The 17,500-nt window shown below is 44.1% G+C and overlaps 1 protein-coding gene across 2 annotated transcripts in view; it reads right to left on the bottom strand.

Annotated features, from left to right (window-relative positions):
* Positions 1–11: 11 nt before the first annotated feature.
* Positions 12–17,500, bottom strand: part of LOC133643177 (uncharacterized) — a 32,850-nt gene continuing 15,361 nt past the window's right edge. For both annotated transcript variants that reach the window (XM_062037600.1, XM_062037601.1), the window contains exons 2-6: positions 14,418–14,632; positions 12,423–12,525; positions 12,239–12,334; positions 9,663–10,177; positions 12–5,097 (exon numbers count right to left, since the gene is read on the bottom strand). In XM_062037600.1, coding sequence (XP_061893584.1) covers positions 3,738–5,097; positions 9,663–10,177; positions 12,239–12,334; positions 12,423–12,525; positions 14,418–14,632 — 2,289 coding nt within the window. In that variant the 3' untranslated portion in view covers positions 12–3,737. The remainder of the gene's footprint in view (positions 5,098–9,662; positions 10,178–12,238; positions 12,335–12,422; positions 12,526–14,417; positions 14,633–17,500) is intronic.

Here is a 17,500-nt window from a genome sequence, read left to right on the forward strand (position 1 = left end):
AAATGCAGTCCACATGTATCTCTTATGTTTGACTGCCATCAAAATGCAGTCCACATGTATCTCTTATGTTTGACTGCCATCAAAATGCAGTCCACATGTATCTCTTATGTTTGACTGCCATCTAAATGCAGTCCACATGTATCTCTTATGTTTGACTGCCATCAAAATGCAGTCCACATGCATCTCTTATGTTTGACTACGAGGAATGGCAACAGAACCACAATGCACACGGCCAAGTGACACAAAACAGTCCAATTTAATTCAGCCGTTAAAGAGACAAGAATATTCACAATTTGTATTCATTAAAAAAAAAGAAAAAAAAGAAAAAGAAAAAGAAAAAAAAAGAAGCTACGATAAATCAGCTTCCAGGTAACATGTGCATCAACCCTAAGAATAAAACAATTACAACAAAAATATCGAAATATGTTCAAACACGTTGACAATAAAGATCCTTTTTTCTCCCATAAATAACTATAATAGTAGATGAATAAAACATCAACACGCAGCGTTCTATCTACAGTTGTTCCACTGGCCTCCGTCCCTGGGAGAGAAACACTTTGTATCAAAAATGATGTGCAAAAACAAAAAAAAAAGGTAGTTTTCTTCAAGTCCGTCTCCTAGATAATATTGAAAGACTCGTTGACGGGCTGGATAGGTGGCGCCTCCAACACTGAGACTGAGGTATTATTGCACTTGATCCCCTGGTGTAGACCCGCCACTGGGGGGCACTCGTCCACGTGACCACGGTCCATGCAGCAGTTTGGACCAGCTTGAGTCTTGAGGCCTTCTATTCCGGTCAGTAAACACGCGGGCAGGTACTTGTGTAAACAACCGACAGCCTGCAGGAAGAGGGCGCCGTGGAGAGGTACACATGTGCTCGGGGGGGGGGGGACTCGTCGTCTGACAACGGTTCCCTGTGGTGGCGACGCTGGTCCGACGCATCGGAAAATCTAAACGTTGTCCTGGAAAATGTCGTCTCTGAGAGTAACGAGCGTTAGTGCTTCAAACCACCTTGGCCTTACCCCTTGGTAAGTGTCGTAGCAGTGCTGTACAGTGACCCGCACATAAAGCTATCATTGGAGGTGATGGACTGCAGTGACACACACACACACACACACACACACACACACACACACACACACACACATCTAAATCAAAAGAAAGTTCGGCCAATTCCCTTCGACTTCTGTCGCAAGACCAACGACCTCTTTCACACCGAGAGCACACACAATCGCCGCCTTTTAGCGGGCAAAATGACCACCACCGAAGCAAACTCTCCGACTCCGGGGTTGGGGGGAGTTGGGGGGTGTCAGAATAATTGTATGTAAGTTATCACAAAACTTTCTGTCTCCGCGAGTTCCCGGCGAGAGGACAAAAGCTGTCTTTGATCTTACCAAGCAAAAGGCTTGTAAAACTCCGCTGTGTACGATGGGGAGCGACATGGAGGTGTCGGTTTCTTTGATCTATTGCAGTGGTTCTTAACCTGGGTTCGATCGAACCCTAGGGGTTCGGCGAAGCATCTGCCGCGGAGGTCAAGACAAACCCAACTCATTGTGTAAATAAAAACTTCTCCCTATCATGGATACCCCCGAACAATGTTCCCTCTAATTTTCCATCGGATTTGCAGGTGTGTCGTTTGTTGTGAGTTTATGCACTGTGTTGGTTTGGTTCTTTGAACAAGGTGAGGTTCACGCACGCTTCATTTTGTGCACCACTAAAAAAAACATATAACTTTGTCTTGAATTGGAAAAAAACAAACATTTTATTTTTCCCTAAAGAAGAGTTGGGTGAATGCGCATATGAAACTGGTGGGGTTCGGTACCTCCAACAAGGTTAAGAACCACTGATCTATTGTGATCCACGGGAAGATCCGGTCTTGAGCCGAGATCTACAAAGCGGAGAGGAAGCAGGACCTGACGCGAGCTCCAGGCATCTTTTCTTTGAACTGTTTTGTGACCGCGGGCAACAGCTGTTTACGACCCTCTCTCCCAATGAAATGTCCTGTAATCAGGGTAAGTCCAAATAAAAGAGGAGGTGTGCTATCCTTTGGACCACTTTTTATGGGTATTTAAAACACAGTCCAAAATGCACCTCCAACGGAACCCATTGTTCTCTTTTCTCAGTGCCGAAGGTGCGCTCCATGGGAGAGAGGCAAAAAATACACGAGATATTTATCCAAACATCTTCTTCCGCTTATTCGAGGTCGGGTAGGCGAGGGCAAACGCCTAAGCAGAGAAGCCCAGACTTCCCTCTGCCCAGCTACTTCGTCCAGCTCTTCCCGAGGCGTTCCCAGGCCAGCCGAGAGACATAGTCTCTTCACCATGTCCTGGGTTTTCCCTGTGGTCTCCTACCGGTCAGACGCGCCCTTAGAACCGCCCCAGGGAGTCGTTCGGGGGGGGCATCCTGACCAGATGCCCGAACCACCTCATCTGGCTGCTCTCGGTGTGGAGGGACAGCGGCTTTACTCTGAGCTCATCCCGAATGACAGATCTTCTCACCCTATCTCTAAGGGAGAGCCCCGCCACCCGACGGAGGTAAACTAATTTCTGCCGGACAGTGGCTTTACTCTGAGCTCATCCCGAATGACAGATCTTCTCACCCTATCTCTAAGGGAGAGCCCTGCCACCCGACGGAGGTAAACTCATTTCTGCCGGATTTTGTCCTTTCGGTCATAACCCAAAGCTCATGACTATAGGTGAGGATAGGGACGTAGATCGACTGGTAAATTGAGAGCTTTGCCTTCCGGCTCAGCTCCTTTTTCGCCACAACGGATCCGCATCACTGCAGACCGATCCGCCTGTCGATCTCACCATCCACTCTTCCCTCACTCGTGAACAAGACCCAGAGGGGCCTGAACTCCTCCACTTGGGGCAGGGTCTCCCCCACCCCCAACCCGGAGATGGCACTCCACCTTTTTCCGGGTGAGAACCATGGACTCGTACTTGGAATTGTTGATTGTCATCCCAGTCGCTTCACACTCAGCTGCGAACCGATCCAGTGAGAGCTGAAGATCCTGGCCAGAATGAAGCCAGCAGGACCACATCACCCGCCAAAAGCAGAGACCTAATCCTGCAGCCACCAAACCGGCAACACGAGATATGTTAATAGTATATATTCGATAAAAATGCATCGATTCAATTAGTTTAGGCGGTATAGCTCGGTTGGTAGAGTGGCTGTGCCAGTAACATGAGGGTTCAAGGTTCGATCCCCACTTCCGGCTTTGTGATTTAGTACACGCACACCTTTAGTAAATCAGGCCCGTACTGTATAAGAAAACATACCTTGTTTCGTTTCGTTCATATTTACCTGACAAATACACCACACGGTGGGGATCGTCAATAAACAGTCATACCGACTGTAACTTTACGGCCTTTGGTGGAATTGCACACACTTTTAAGGGAATGGCAAGCAGATGTGTGTAAAATTTGAGCGAGATTGAAAAAATATCTTTGCAAGGGGTTAGGGCGCAACTTTGTCCGTAAGTCATTGAGCATCAATCCAAGGATGATAAAACTTTTCTGTGAAATGAAAGGTCGTCACACAACTTCACTTTCATAAGGACCCCGACCGAAGGAGTCATGGTAAATGTGCACCTGTGTTGAACATTGTCGTCCTATTAATTGTGAAAGGTGACAAAAGGTGATAGAAATATATTTGCTCCGCATGCTTCCAGGGGACAAGTCTTTGACAGTCTTGGACACTGATGTGTTGGGTAGTGAAATGTGCGGTCCGTGCTGTTAGACGGTGGTGACGGTCAGCAGGGGGCTGGCACAGATCATTGGGTGGTCCAGGCTGTCCAGCCTGGTCCCGTGAGTCAGCAGCTCCTCCACGGTCGTCCAATCATCCAACATCTTCCGATTCCTCAGCCGACTCAGCTTCCTCTGACTCAGCTCCAGGACCGTACTGCACCGTCCTTCTGCGGAAGTGCCACCGGCTCGGCCGTCCGGCCCGCCTCGCTCGGCGGCGGGGGCGCCACCCCTGCTGGAGGCCTCGCGTACACCACCTCCTCTTGCCTGCTGCTGCTTCTGCTCGCGGGCGAGTAGGAAGTGTTCCCTCCTCTCCGTTCGGCTCCAGTATCGACCTAGCAGCATGTCCGTGGTGGTCTCATCGTCCGTGCTCATCCCGCTGCGCTCGTCAGCAAGCTGAGAGGCCCGGTCCCTCAGGAGCTGGTTCCTGGAGATCCGAGAAGTCATGTTGGCTTTAGAGCAAGGGTTCATTTTGGTGTGTAGCCCGGAGGAGAGGTTAGGGCTTGGCTGTGCATCCAATTGTTCTTTATTTGCATCCAGACCAGTCCCTGTGTGGCCCTCCAGGGTGCTGTAAAGACCTCGACATCCTCCGCCACACTGGGACTGGCGGCTGGCGAGTTTAGGCCATGTGTCGTTGACGTCCCCCGGCTGGACAGGTTGCATCTCACTCTGGAGGTGCTGTTGCTCTCTGGTCCGGCTCCTTTGCATCTCCTGCTGTCTCTCTCGGTCCACTTCCTCCTGAATCTGCGCTTCCCTCTCTAGAGTCTCCATTTGTCTGTTCTGTTCCAGTTCCATTTCTTGGTCCCGTTCCGCCGCTGCCGGGTCGGTCATCAACCCCATTTGTTGCGCGTGCCACCAGTCGTGGTGAGTGAGCTGGCCGTTCGGGTTGCTATTGTAGCAGGGACCCCTGATATGGCCCAGGGGGTGCTGTTGTGGTGACAGGTCTGCTGGGTGGGCAACCATCTCGTCTGCTACCAGCTCCGTCTCCTCTGGTAGGCCATGTTGCAAGACGCCATGAGGCGTGACCCCCCCACAGTGGTGCAGGGTGGCCGCGCAGTAGGAGGGGGACGCCGGGTGACTGGCCCGGCGCCGGTATTCCTGCGTTGGTGGGCGATGGTGCAGCGTACGGCTTCTCCTCAGCATCCCAACAGAGCTGGAGCCTTGATGGTGCTGCTGCATAGGTGCTAGCGGCCTCCGGTGGCTGGAGGGGGTACTGCAGGTGGAGAGGACTGGGACGCTCATTCGTGACGCCGGTGCGTGTGCGTGGGAGGGGTTAAAGAGGGCGCCGCTGCTTGAGCTGTGACGGTTCAGACAGGGCCGATCCGTTTTGTGGAACTGGACTGATGACACCCTGGAAACAAATTAATGCACAAAATCAAAACGCGTATGAGGAACAATTGTACAAGGTGACTAATAGCCTCATGATAACATCACAAAATTGACCCTGAATTTCATTATTATACTTTTTTTAACCAACAACAACAAACGGATAACTGGAACTATTCACCCTCACCCGCTTATAAGAAGTCATTAGAAGACATCTCAAGAAAAAGTCAGCAGTAAGTTGATGTTTTTTTTACTTTTAATACTTGAAATCTTTTAATAACTTCAGAGCTACCTATTGATTTATGTAACGGGTTTTTTTAAAATATTATTTTCTATTGTATTTTATGTGTTTTATGGCCTTTTTAAAAACAAACAAAACAAAAAAAACCCTGTGTTCTAATTGGAAAATGCTAAATTAGCATTTTTTACGGAGTGGAATATTCGAGGTTGGGTAATCACAGCTTTGAACAGGTATTTTCTATTGTATTTTATGTGTTTTATGGCCTTTTTAAAAACAAACAAAACAAAAAAAACCCTGTGTTCTAATTGGAAAATGCTAAATTAGCATTTTTTACGGAGTGGAATATTCGAGGTCGGGTAATCACAGCTTTGAATAGGTCAATAATTTTTGAAACCTACCAAGAGTAAGGCTAGTAAAACTCCACTGTAGGGGTGGGGAAGCAAGATGGTGTACCTGTGTTCTCTCATGTATGGTAATCAACAGAAGGATGTTGTTCTGGCCCAAGGACTTCAAAGCGGACAGATGGCAAGATCTGCCCAATTTCCAGACGAACTCTATATGAAGTATTTTACGAACTCTCTTTGAACTATTTTATGGAACTCTTTTTGAACTATTTTACGACCTCTCCTTTTGAACTGTTCGGTAACCAAAGGCAACGCTGTTTACGACCCACTTCCCTCTGGAAGCAGCTGTGGTCAGGTGGGGGGAGAAAGTCAAATAAAGAAGGAGGAGTGCAATCTTGTGGCAGAGCGTGCTGAGACACTGTAAGAGGTTACAGGTCGACGGCGACTCTCCTCAATATATTGAGTCCAAATTGAATTCTGTCTCTGTTTGATTCTTTGCCTCTTGTCTTGTTTAATAGATGCCATCAGTGTTTGAACCTGACAACATGTAATGCCCAGAGTTGCACAAGGGTTTAACATCGGTTAAACAAGGCTCTAGAGCAGGGGTGTCAAACTCATTGTAGATCGGGGGCAACGTGGAGAAAAATCTACTCCCAATTGAGCCGGACTTGTAAAATCACGGCACGATAACTTAAAAATAAAAAGAACTTCAGATTGTTTTCTTGGTTTAAAGATAGAAGAAGCACATTCTGAAATTGCACAAATCAGAGGGATCAAACGTACGGCCCGAGGGCCGGGTCAGCCCAGCAAACATGTTTTATCCGGCCCGCGGGATGTGTTTGTTAAGTATAAAAAGTAACCTGAAATGTTTGAATGAAAGAAACAACTGTTCTAAATGTGTCCACCGGATGTCGCAATCAGTCGAGAAAAATGATCAAATTACATGAATAACATACTGCAATTCCTTTTTGATAGAGATGTCCGATAATATCGGTCTGCCGATATTATCGGCCGATAAATGCGTTAAAATGTTATATTGGAAATTATCGGTATCGTTTTTTTTATTATCAGTATCGTTTTTTTTTTAAATTTTTTTATTAAATCCACATAAAAAACACAAGATACACTTACAATTAGTGCACCAACCCAAAAAACCTCCCTCACCCCATTTACACTCATTCACACAAAAGGGTTGTTTCTTTCTGTTATTAATATTCTGCTTCCTACATTATATATCAATATATATCAATACAGTCTGCAAGGGATACAGTCCATAAGCACACATGATTGTGCGTGCTGCTGCTCCACTAATAGTACTAACCTTTAACAGTTAATTTTACTCATTTTCATTAATTACTAGTTTCTATGTAACTGTTTTTATATTGTTTTACTTTCTTTTTTATTCAAGAAAATGTTTTTAATTTATTTATCTTATTTTATTTGATTCATTTTTTAAAAAAGTACCTTATCTTCACCATACCTGGTTGTCCAAATTAGGCATATTAATGTGTTAATTCCACGACTGTATATATCGGTTGATATCGGTATCGGTTGATATCGGTATCGGTTGGTATCGGTATCTGTAATTAAAGAGTTGGACAATATCGGCATATCGGATATCGGCAAAAAGCCATTATCGGACATCCCTACTCACAAGTATAAAACTACTTTTTTAAAGTCATCATTTCTTACTTCAAGAATGAAATAAAAAATCATGACTTTGACACAATTGTGTCTCATAAGTAAAACAGATGACAGCCAAATGGACTTTGCTGTTTTATTTTCAATGAAACAAGAGAAAATAGGTACTCATATAGTAGTACAGTTGGCACAGTACAGTAAACTGACAGTTAATATTTAAACATTTAACATTTGACATTTCTAACAATTTTGAACAGAAATAGTTCATGCACATTCAGATAAATTCTTCAAAATTACAATTAAAAAATATTGGCTGTATATATGGACACTAATTGACTGAAAGAGCACGCACTTGGTGCGATGATGTCATGTTATCCATGGAAAAATGCATTTTTAGACAATATGATTCGCCTGAGCAGCTAGGAGACCCCGAGAGTAACAAGCGCTTGCCTTGTTGCCTTTCCATTAAGAACAATAAACTAGTTTTTAGTAGGGATGTCCGATAATGGCTTTTTGCCGATATCCGATATGCCGATATTGTCCAACTCTTTAATTACCGATACCGATATCAACCGATACCGATATCAACCGATATATGCAGTCGTGGAATTAACACATTATTATGCCTAATTTGGACAACCAGGTATGGTGAAGATAAGGTCCTTTTTAAAAAAATGAATAAAATAAAATAAGATAAATAAATTAAAAACATTTTCTTGAATAAAAAAGAAAGTAAAACAATATAAAAACAGTTACATAGAAACTAGTAATGAATGAAAATTTGTAAAATTAACTGTTAAAGGTTAGTACTATTAGTGGAGCAGCAGCACGCACAATCATGTGTGCTTACGGACTGTATCCCTTGCAGACTGTATTGATATATATTGATATATAATGTAGGAAGCAGAATATTAATAACAGAAAGAAACAACCCTTTTGTGTGAATGAGTGTGAATGGGGGAGGGAGGTTTTTTGGGTTGGTGCACTAATTGTAAGTGTATCTTGTGTTTTTTATGTGGATTTAATAAAAAAATAAAATTAAAATTAAAAAAACGATACTGATAATAAAAAAAACGATACCGACAATTTCCGATATTACATTTTAACGCATTTATCGGCCGATAATATCGGCAGACCGATATTATCGGACATCTCTAGTTTTTAGTATAAGTTTGCTGATTTGAAGAAATGTAATGCCGAGCGCATATCATCATGTCAAGATAATGGCACTAGCATTTACTTACTTTAAGAATATTTTTCAACATATTGAGCAAAAAGGTCTCATTTTTTTTTCCTACCAAGAAAAGTGCACTTGTTATTAGTGAGAATATACTTATTTGAAGGTAATTTTGGGTTCATTGAGGTTAGCTAATTTCACTTGTTTTGGAAAGACTTGACAAGCCAAATGTTCTTGTGCTATTGGCAGATAATTTTGCTTACCGTATTTCCTTGAATAGCCGCCGGGGCGCTAATTAATTTAAAACCTCTTCTCACTCCTGCGCTTACCAAAAGCATGCGGGATGGGCAAGCATGCGCTAATTATTTTAAAACATCTTCTCACTCCAGCGCTTACCTTATCATGAAAAGCACATTTAATAAAAAAAACGTTATTATGGTCTTACCTTTACTTATAAATGACGTCCATCTGCAGCTGCTTCTGATCAAATGCCCTTATCTTTCTTCAGTTTTAAAAGTCTCTGGAGATATTCCTTTAAGTATTACCTCCTGCTTCGACTGAAAGTCCAGTTTAGAAAACTGTTTTATTTTAGATATGTAATCTTCCATGTTAAAAGTGCAAGCAAACGATCGCTGCTCAGGCTTGCTGCCGGTTGTCTTCTTCTGCAGCACCGGTCTTCTGCAGTACTGGAAGTCGCAAGAAGGATCACTAGCGCCCTCTACCACCAGGAGGCGGGAGTCATTTAATGACTCATATTTGACCCGGCGGAAGTGCCAAGCATGCGCTAATTATTTTGCGAAACGAGTTTGACCCGGCTGTAATTCTAGGCAGGCGAATACTATATTCCCGGCGGCAATTCAAGGAAATACGGTAGTTCAAATAAAATACCCCTCATTTTTGTATTTTTTTTCTTGTTTTTGACCACTGACTTTTTGCGGTGCACGAAAACCTCACGCGAAGCGGAAATCTCTAGCTGAACGGTGTTGTTCTTTTCAGCCTACTGAGTGAGACATCGTTTGCAATTTTTCTATCCGCGGAATCCTTGGCTGTTTCCATGGAGACAAGCTCAGTATTAGGTGACCCACATTGGCTTTGAATAAATCCATTTTTGTCCGCGACGGATGATCTGCCCTGCTTTGGTAGACGAGGACGCATTTAGATCTTGAGTTTTCTCCGGCGTCACGTACCTGAAGAGGCCCCCTGTCGGGAGGTCCAACACGGGCCCCGTGGTGTCCTCCATCCCCAACTGCAAGCGCTGACACGGCGGCTGCATACTCAGCGTCTCCGGAATGGCCTCCAGCAGCTCGCGGTGGCTCATCGGGCAGCTGTCGCGCCGCTCCCTCCGCTCGCACGTTTCTCCCTGATGCTGCAGCCGAGCGTTGTACAGCCGCATCCGTTTCTCCAGCATCCTCTGGAAGTGGCGGAACTCCCCGGTGCCGACGCTGTAGAAGCCGGAGTCGCTGAGCTCCGACGAGATGAAGGACTCGGAGGAAGGGGAGCCGCCGCCTCCGAAGGCTCCGCAGCCCCCGTGGCCCGGGGCTCCGTGGGGATGGCAGTCCTCAAGCCCCGCCTCCTCGGTCTCCATGCCCGAGAGGTCGCCTTGGTGGAGGGAGCCGTCGGTCCAGCCCAGGCCGCTGTCCAGCTCGTGGTGGAGGGGCAGGAAGCCCAGAGGCTTCTCCAGCATGAAGTCGTCATCGTCCGTCTGCCACAGGAAGCAAGCATGAACAGGTATGATAACTGGCAACAAAATGTTTTTTCTGGACTTCAAGCCACTACTTGTTTCCTAAGCTTTGAACCCTGCTGTTAGAATAATTGTTTGTAAGTTAGCACAAAAAACTTTGTGTTGAAATGAGTTCCGGGCAAAAGGACAGGGGCTGTCTTTGAGGGTCTACCAAGAAGAAGGCTCGTAAAACTCCACTGTGTAAGGACAAGTCACAGGTGGAGAAAATCCTCAGTGCTGAGCTGTGTAGAACTTGCACCTGGCTCGCTGACAACAAGCTATCCATACACTTGGGTAAAACAGAATCCATCCTGTTTGGGTCCCACATCAACCTCAAGAAAGTCAATGACTTCACCATAAAAGTGGGTGACATTGTTATCACCAGGAAAGATGAGGTCGCCTACCTAGGTTCCATTCTAGAGGCTAACCTTTCCTGTGATAAAATGGCAACCAAGGTAATCAGAAAGGTTAACCAACGAACGAGATTTCTCGACAGAATCTCCTCTCTGGTCAACAAAAGCACCTTGAGGATTCTGGCGGGAACTCTCGTTCAACCCTTTTTCGATTACGCATGCACCTCCTGGTACCCTAGCACCTCCAAAACCCTCAAATCTAAACTCCAAACATCCCAGAACAAGCTAGTCAGGTTACTTCTAGACCTCCACCCCAGATCCCACCTCACTCCTACCCACTTCTCTAAAGTGGGCTGGCTCAGGGTGGAGGACAGAGTTAAACAACTTGCACTGAGCCTAGTCTATAAAATCCACTACACCTCCCTGATACCGAAGTACATGTCAAACTACTTCCTAAACGTAAATGACCGCCATAACCACAACACCAGGGGGAGCTCCACTAACCACGTTAAACCCAGATTCCGAACTAACAAAGGTCTTAACTCATTCTCTTTCTATGCCACATCAATGTGGAATGCACTCCCAACAGGTATAAAAGAAAGGGCATCTCTATCCTCCTTCAAAACCGCAATAAAAGTTCACCTCCAGGCAGCTACAACCCTAAACTAACACCCTCCCCGGATTGCTAATAATCAAATGTAAACAATCAAATGCAGATACTTTTTCTTATGCCTTCTGATCTCTCTCTCTCTCTCTCTCTCTCTCTCTCTCTCTCTCTCTCTCTCTGTCCACTACTTGAAGTCCATACCCTAACCCCCCCCCCTCCTGATTGTAAATAATGTAAATAATTCAATGTGATTATCTTGTGTGATGACTGTATTATGATGATAGTATATATGATAGTATATATCTGTATCATGAATCAATTTAAGTGGACCCCGACTTAAACAAGTTGAAAAACTTATTGGGGTGTTACCATTTAGTGGTCAATTGTACGGAATATGTACTTCACTGTGCAACCTACTAATAAAAGTCTCAATCAATCAATCAATCAATCAAAGCACAAAAAACTTTGTGTTGAAATGAGTTCCGGGCAAAAGGACAGGGGCAGTCTTTGAGGGTCTACCAAGAAGAAGGCTCGTAAAACTCCACCGTGTAAGGGGGAGAGCCACATGAGGGCTTTTCTGTTTTCTCTCATGTATGGTAATCAACAGAAGGATGTTGTTCTGGCCCAAGGACTTCAAAGCGGAGCGATGGCAGGATCTGCCCAATTTCCAGACGAACTCTTTTTGAACTATTTTATGGAACTCTTTTTGAACTGACCTTTTGTGTGAATTGTTTACGACCTTTGATGTGAACTTTTTTGCCACCTTTGTCCTTTGGAAACAGCGGTGGCCAATAAAAGAAGGAGGCATGCAATCTTTTGGCAGAGTGTGCTGGAGATTGTAGAAGGATACAATGTCCGGGCGACTCTCCTCAATATATTGAGTCCAAATTGAATTCTGTCTCTGTTTAATTCTTTGCCTATTGTCTTGTTTAATAGATGTCATCAGTGCGGTTTATACAAAGGTGAGGCTAATCTATGGATTGATCGTTGGGACTTGCAGGTTGTTTAACATCGGTGCCCTTAATCCGCCGACAGGGTAAAACTCGGATTCGCCAGCACGCGGCGCCGACGTGGCCTCGTTACCTGGCTGTGGTAGCCTTTGGGCTCGTCCGGACTGACGTTGCAACATCCCATCAGGCAGCTCTGCTCCTTGGCTCGATGGCCGCTCACTTCCGCATCCTGAGTCAGCCACAATGCGGCAGAGTGGACATGGGAAGGTAGTGTAAGTTGTGTGCGCAGAACGGAGGCGGTGGCCTGCAAGCCTCACCTGGTGGCTGATGTCCACGGTGTCTCTCGGGGAGCCGGAAAGGTAGCCGTAGTGTCCTCCGTCGCAGTGATCTTGTGGCAGGGACAAGTGGTTGTAATAATGCCTGAAAGGAGCAAGCACAGCAGTTTTGTAGACATCTTTGGGGAAGAGGTCTTGTCCCCAGTGGAGGAGTTCAAGTACCTCGGAGTCTTGTTCACGAGTGAGGGAAGAGTGGATGGTGAGATCGACAGGCGGATCGGTGCAGCGTCTGCAGTATTGCGGACGCTGTATCGATCCGTTGTGGTGAAGAAGGAGCTGAGCCGGAAGGCAAAGCTCTCAATTTACCGGTCGATCTACGTTCCCATCCTCACCTATGGTCATGAGCTTTGGGTTATGACCGAAAGGACAAGATCACGGGTACGAGCGGCCCAAATGAGTTTCCTCCGACGGGTGGCGGGGCTCTCCCTTAGAGATAGGGTGAGAAGCTCTGTCATCCGGGACGGGAGGATCTCAAAGTAAAGCCGCTGCTCCACCACATGGAGAGGAGCCAGATGAGGTGGTTCGGGAATCTGGTCAGGATGCCACCTAGACGCCGCCCTAGGGAGGTGTTTAGGGCACGCCCGACCGGCAGGAGGCCACGGGGAAGACCCAGGACACGTTGGGAAGACTATGTCTCCCGGCTGGCCTGGGAACGCCTCGGGATCCCCCGGGAGGAGCTGGACCAAGTGGCTGGGGAGAGGGAAGTCTGGGCTTCCCTGCTTAGGCTGCTACCCCCGCGACCCTACCTCGGATAAGCAGAAGTAAATTGATGGAGGGAATCTTTGGGCACCTAAGAATTTGATCCGATTCCTGGGGTGACCATTTGATTCAGAATCGATCCTCGATTCAATGCGATTTTCTTTCAATCGATTTTCTCAATGTATTCTTTGGTACAATACCGTAAACTATAAGCTGATACATTTTTCCCTTGCTTTGAACCCGGCGGCTTATAAAACAGCGTGGCTAATTTATAGATTTTTCTTTGCTTATGTTCATAATGTTTTGTGTTCAATTGCTTTCTTTAGACACAAGAAGAGACACTGAAACGGTGCGTTCTTGTTTCTGCTATGGCACCATCTTCTGGACGAGTTCGCTCACTGCAGGTGCTGCGAGTTGAAAATGTACATCCTGTTTTAATGCCTTGAACCGAAAGTGAAACCGTCCTCAAAAGGATTCCTCGTTCATCACTCCAAGCAACGTCTATAAGTTTTACAACTGAACTAAAACAATTCATACTCACTAAACCGTTCCAGGTGTGATGTCTGTAGGAGTGTTTTCAAGCATATTTGTACGTGCTATCGTGGTGAAATGAAGCTAGCGTCATTAGAATTAGCCAATACGCTAACACGTTTACAAGTGACTGTGTTAGTATTATTAACTTACAATGGCATTCTTTTTGTATAGTTTCAGTTTCACAAATTCCTCAGTAAATACACCAAAACGTCACCGTGGAGTTATTGAGTCTGTTTAGCTGATTGGAGAGCTAGCTTGCGCAGCTAGCGGGTCCATGACCAGGACATCTATTTTGTTTGATCGGCCGTTTTACTGCCCTGTTACAGACACTGTTTGGAAACAATTAAGGTATGTAAATAAACATTTACAAAATCTTTCTGTGTAAATAACTCATTTCACAACGTATATTGTGACTTATATAACATTTAGTGGGTGTGGCTTATATGTGCGCTCTTTGGTCCAGAAAATACGATAGTTATAACGAAAACAGGTTACAGGTTAGAAAAGCTCCTCCTGGTTGCATGGAGTATTCTTATTTAAAACTGTTTTACAACAATACATTTAAATCCATTTTTGAAAAGTATGGATCAAATTAGAATCGGGCTGACTAATATTTAGTCAGAATTATCTTCTAACAAACTCATTCTCGGAACTTGAATACAGTCCAGGAGAGTCCCAAGAGACATCGTAAAAATATAATAATCCGAATTTTAGTGGAGGCAAAAACAGAAAGACGCTTATCACCTTTCCTGGTAGGAGGGGCTTGTGGCATTAAGCCCCGCCCCCATCATGGGCAGGTTCAGGTGCTGCAGGTTGAGGGGGAGGTGCTCCCAGGCCGCCCGGTCTGTGTCGCGTCCCCTCTGAGTCTTGACCTGCATGGTGACGGGGTGCTGACTCGCCGTCAGGATGCGCAGAGCATCACGCTGGCTCAGGTGTGCCAGGCTCCGCCCACTGGTCAGCTGAAACCCAGCCCAGAGAGGCAGAAAGATGAAAAACACCATACCTTTTTCTGTTCAGGCTGCAGGAACACAAGCATGTCAAACTCATATGTTGTGGCCCTCCTTACCTTCGTTAATGACAATCTTGAAACCCACCAGACACTAACTACAAACCCCAGAAGTCGTCACGTTGTCAATAAAAAGAGAATACAACAAATCCTTTTCAACTTATATTCAATTGAATAGACTGCAAAGACGAGATATTTAACGTTCCAACTGGTAAACTTTGTCATTTTTTTGCAAATATTAGCTCATTTGGAATTTGATGCCTGCGACATGTTTCAAAAAAGCTGGCACAAGTGGCAAAAAAGACTGAGAAAGTTGAGGAATGCTCGTCAAAGACTTATTCGGAACATCCCACAGGTGAGCGGGCTAATTGGGAACAGGCGGGTGCCGTGATTGGGTGTAAAAGCAGCTTCCGTGAAATGCTCAGTGGTTCACAAACAAGGACGGGGGCGAGGGTCGCCGCTTTGTCGACAAATGCCTGAGCAAATTGTTGAAGGACAACATTTCTCAACAAGGAATTCAGGGATTTCACCATCCACGCTCCGTGATATCATCAAAAGGTTCGGAGAATCTGGAGAAATCACTGCATTTAAGCGATATTATTACGGACCTTCGATCCCTCGGGCTGTACTGCATCAAAAAGCGACATCGGTGTGTAAAGGATATCACCACATGGGCTCAGGAACACTTCAGAAAACCACTGTCAGTAACTACAGTCGGTCGCCACATCCGTAAGTGCAAGTTAAAACGCTCCAATGCAAAGCGAAAGCCATTTATCAACAACACCCAGAAACGCCGCCGGCTTCGCTGGGCCCGAGCTCATCTATGATGGACTGACGCAAAGTGGAAAAGTGTTCTGCGGTCTGACGAGTCCACATTTCAAATAGTTTTTGGAAACAAGCAACGTTGTTATGGACGCCCCTGCTTATTTCAGCAAGACAAGGCCAAGCCACGTGTTACAACAGCGTGGCTTCATGGTAAAAGAGTGCGGGTACTAGACTGGCCTGCCTGTAGTCCAGACATTGAACATGCGTGGAGGCTAAAATATGAGAAGGGAGACTGTTGAACAACTTAAGCTGTACATCAAGCAAGAATGGGAAAGAATTCCACTTGAAAAATGTGTCTCCTCACTTCCCAAACCTTTTTAGAGTGTTGTTAAAAGGAAAGGCCATGTAACACACTGGTAAAAATGCCCCTGTGACAACTTTTTTGCAATGCGTTGCTGCCATTAAATTCTAAGTTCATGATTATTTGCTAGGGATGTCCGATAATGGCTTTTTGCCAATATCCGATATTGTCCAACTCTTTAATTACCGATACCGATATCAACCGATACCGATATCAACCGATACCGATATCAACCGATATATGCAGTCGTGGAATTAACACATTATTATGCCTAATTTGGACAACCAGGTATGGTGAAGATAAGGTACTTTAAAAAAAAAAAATAGAATAAGATAACTAAATTAAAAACATTTTCTTGAATAAAAAAGAAAGTAAAACAATATAAAAACAGTTACATAGAAACTAGTAATGAATGAAAATGAGTCAAATGAAGTGTTAAAGGTTAGTACTATTAGTGGAGCAGCAGCACGCACAATCATGTGTGCTTACGGACTGTATCCCTTGCAGACTGTATTGATATATAATGTAGGAAGCAGAATATTAATAACAGAAAGAAACAACCCTTTTGTGTGAATGAGTGTAAATGGGGGGAGGGAGGTTTTTTGGGTTGGTGCACTAATTGTAAGTGGATCTTGTGTTTTTTATGTTGATTTAATTAAAAATAAAAATAAAAAATACAAAAATAAAAAAACGATACAGATAATTAAAAAAAACGATACCGATAATTTCCGATATTACATTTTAACGCATTTATCGGCCGATAATATCGGCAGGCCGATATTATCGGACATCCCTACTATTTGCAAAACAAAATTAAGTTTCTCAGTTCCAACATTGATTATTTTGTCTTTGCAGTCTATTCAATTGAATTTAGGGACCACAAAAAATTTCATTATTGGCTCTATTTTAACAAAAAATGTTAGTGTACATGAAATATATGTTTATTATTGTCATTTAGTCCTTCAATAAAATAGTGAACATACTAGACAACTTTTCTTTTAGTAGTAAGTAAACAAACAAAGACTCCTAATTAGTCGTATGCAGTAACATATTGTGTCATTTATACACCTATTATGTTGTACACATTATGAGGGACAAACTGTAAAAATTGATTATCAACTTGTTCATTTACTGTTAACATCTGCTTACTTTCTCTTTTAACTAGAGATGTCCGATAATATCGGCCTGCCGATATTATCGGCCGATATATGCGTTAAAATGTAATATCGGAAATTATCGGTATCGTTTTTTTTATTATCGGTATTGTTTTTTTTATTTTTTATTAAATCAACATAAAAAACACAAGATGCACTTACAATTAGTGCACCAACCCAAAAAACCTCCCTCCCCCCATTTACACTCATTCACACAAAAGGGTTGTTTCTTTCTGTTATTAATATTCTGCTTCCTACATTATATATCAATATATATCAATACAGTCTGCAAGGGATACAGTCCGTAAGCACACATGATTGTGAGTGCTGCTGCTCCACTAATAGTACTAACCTTTAACAGTTAATTTTACTCATTTTCATTCATTACTAGTTTCTATGTAACTGTTTTTATATTGTTGTACTTTCTTTTTTATTCAAGAAAATGTTTTTAATTTATTTATCTTATTTTACTAATTTTTTAAAAAAGTACCTTATCTTCACCATACCTGGTTGTCCAAATTAGGCATAATAATGTGTTAAT

This window comes from Entelurus aequoreus, linkage group LG26, assembly GCF_033978785.1.
Source record: "Entelurus aequoreus isolate RoL-2023_Sb linkage group LG26, RoL_Eaeq_v1.1, whole genome shotgun sequence".
Taxonomy (NCBI): Eukaryota; Metazoa; Chordata; class Actinopteri; order Syngnathiformes; family Syngnathidae; genus Entelurus; species Entelurus aequoreus.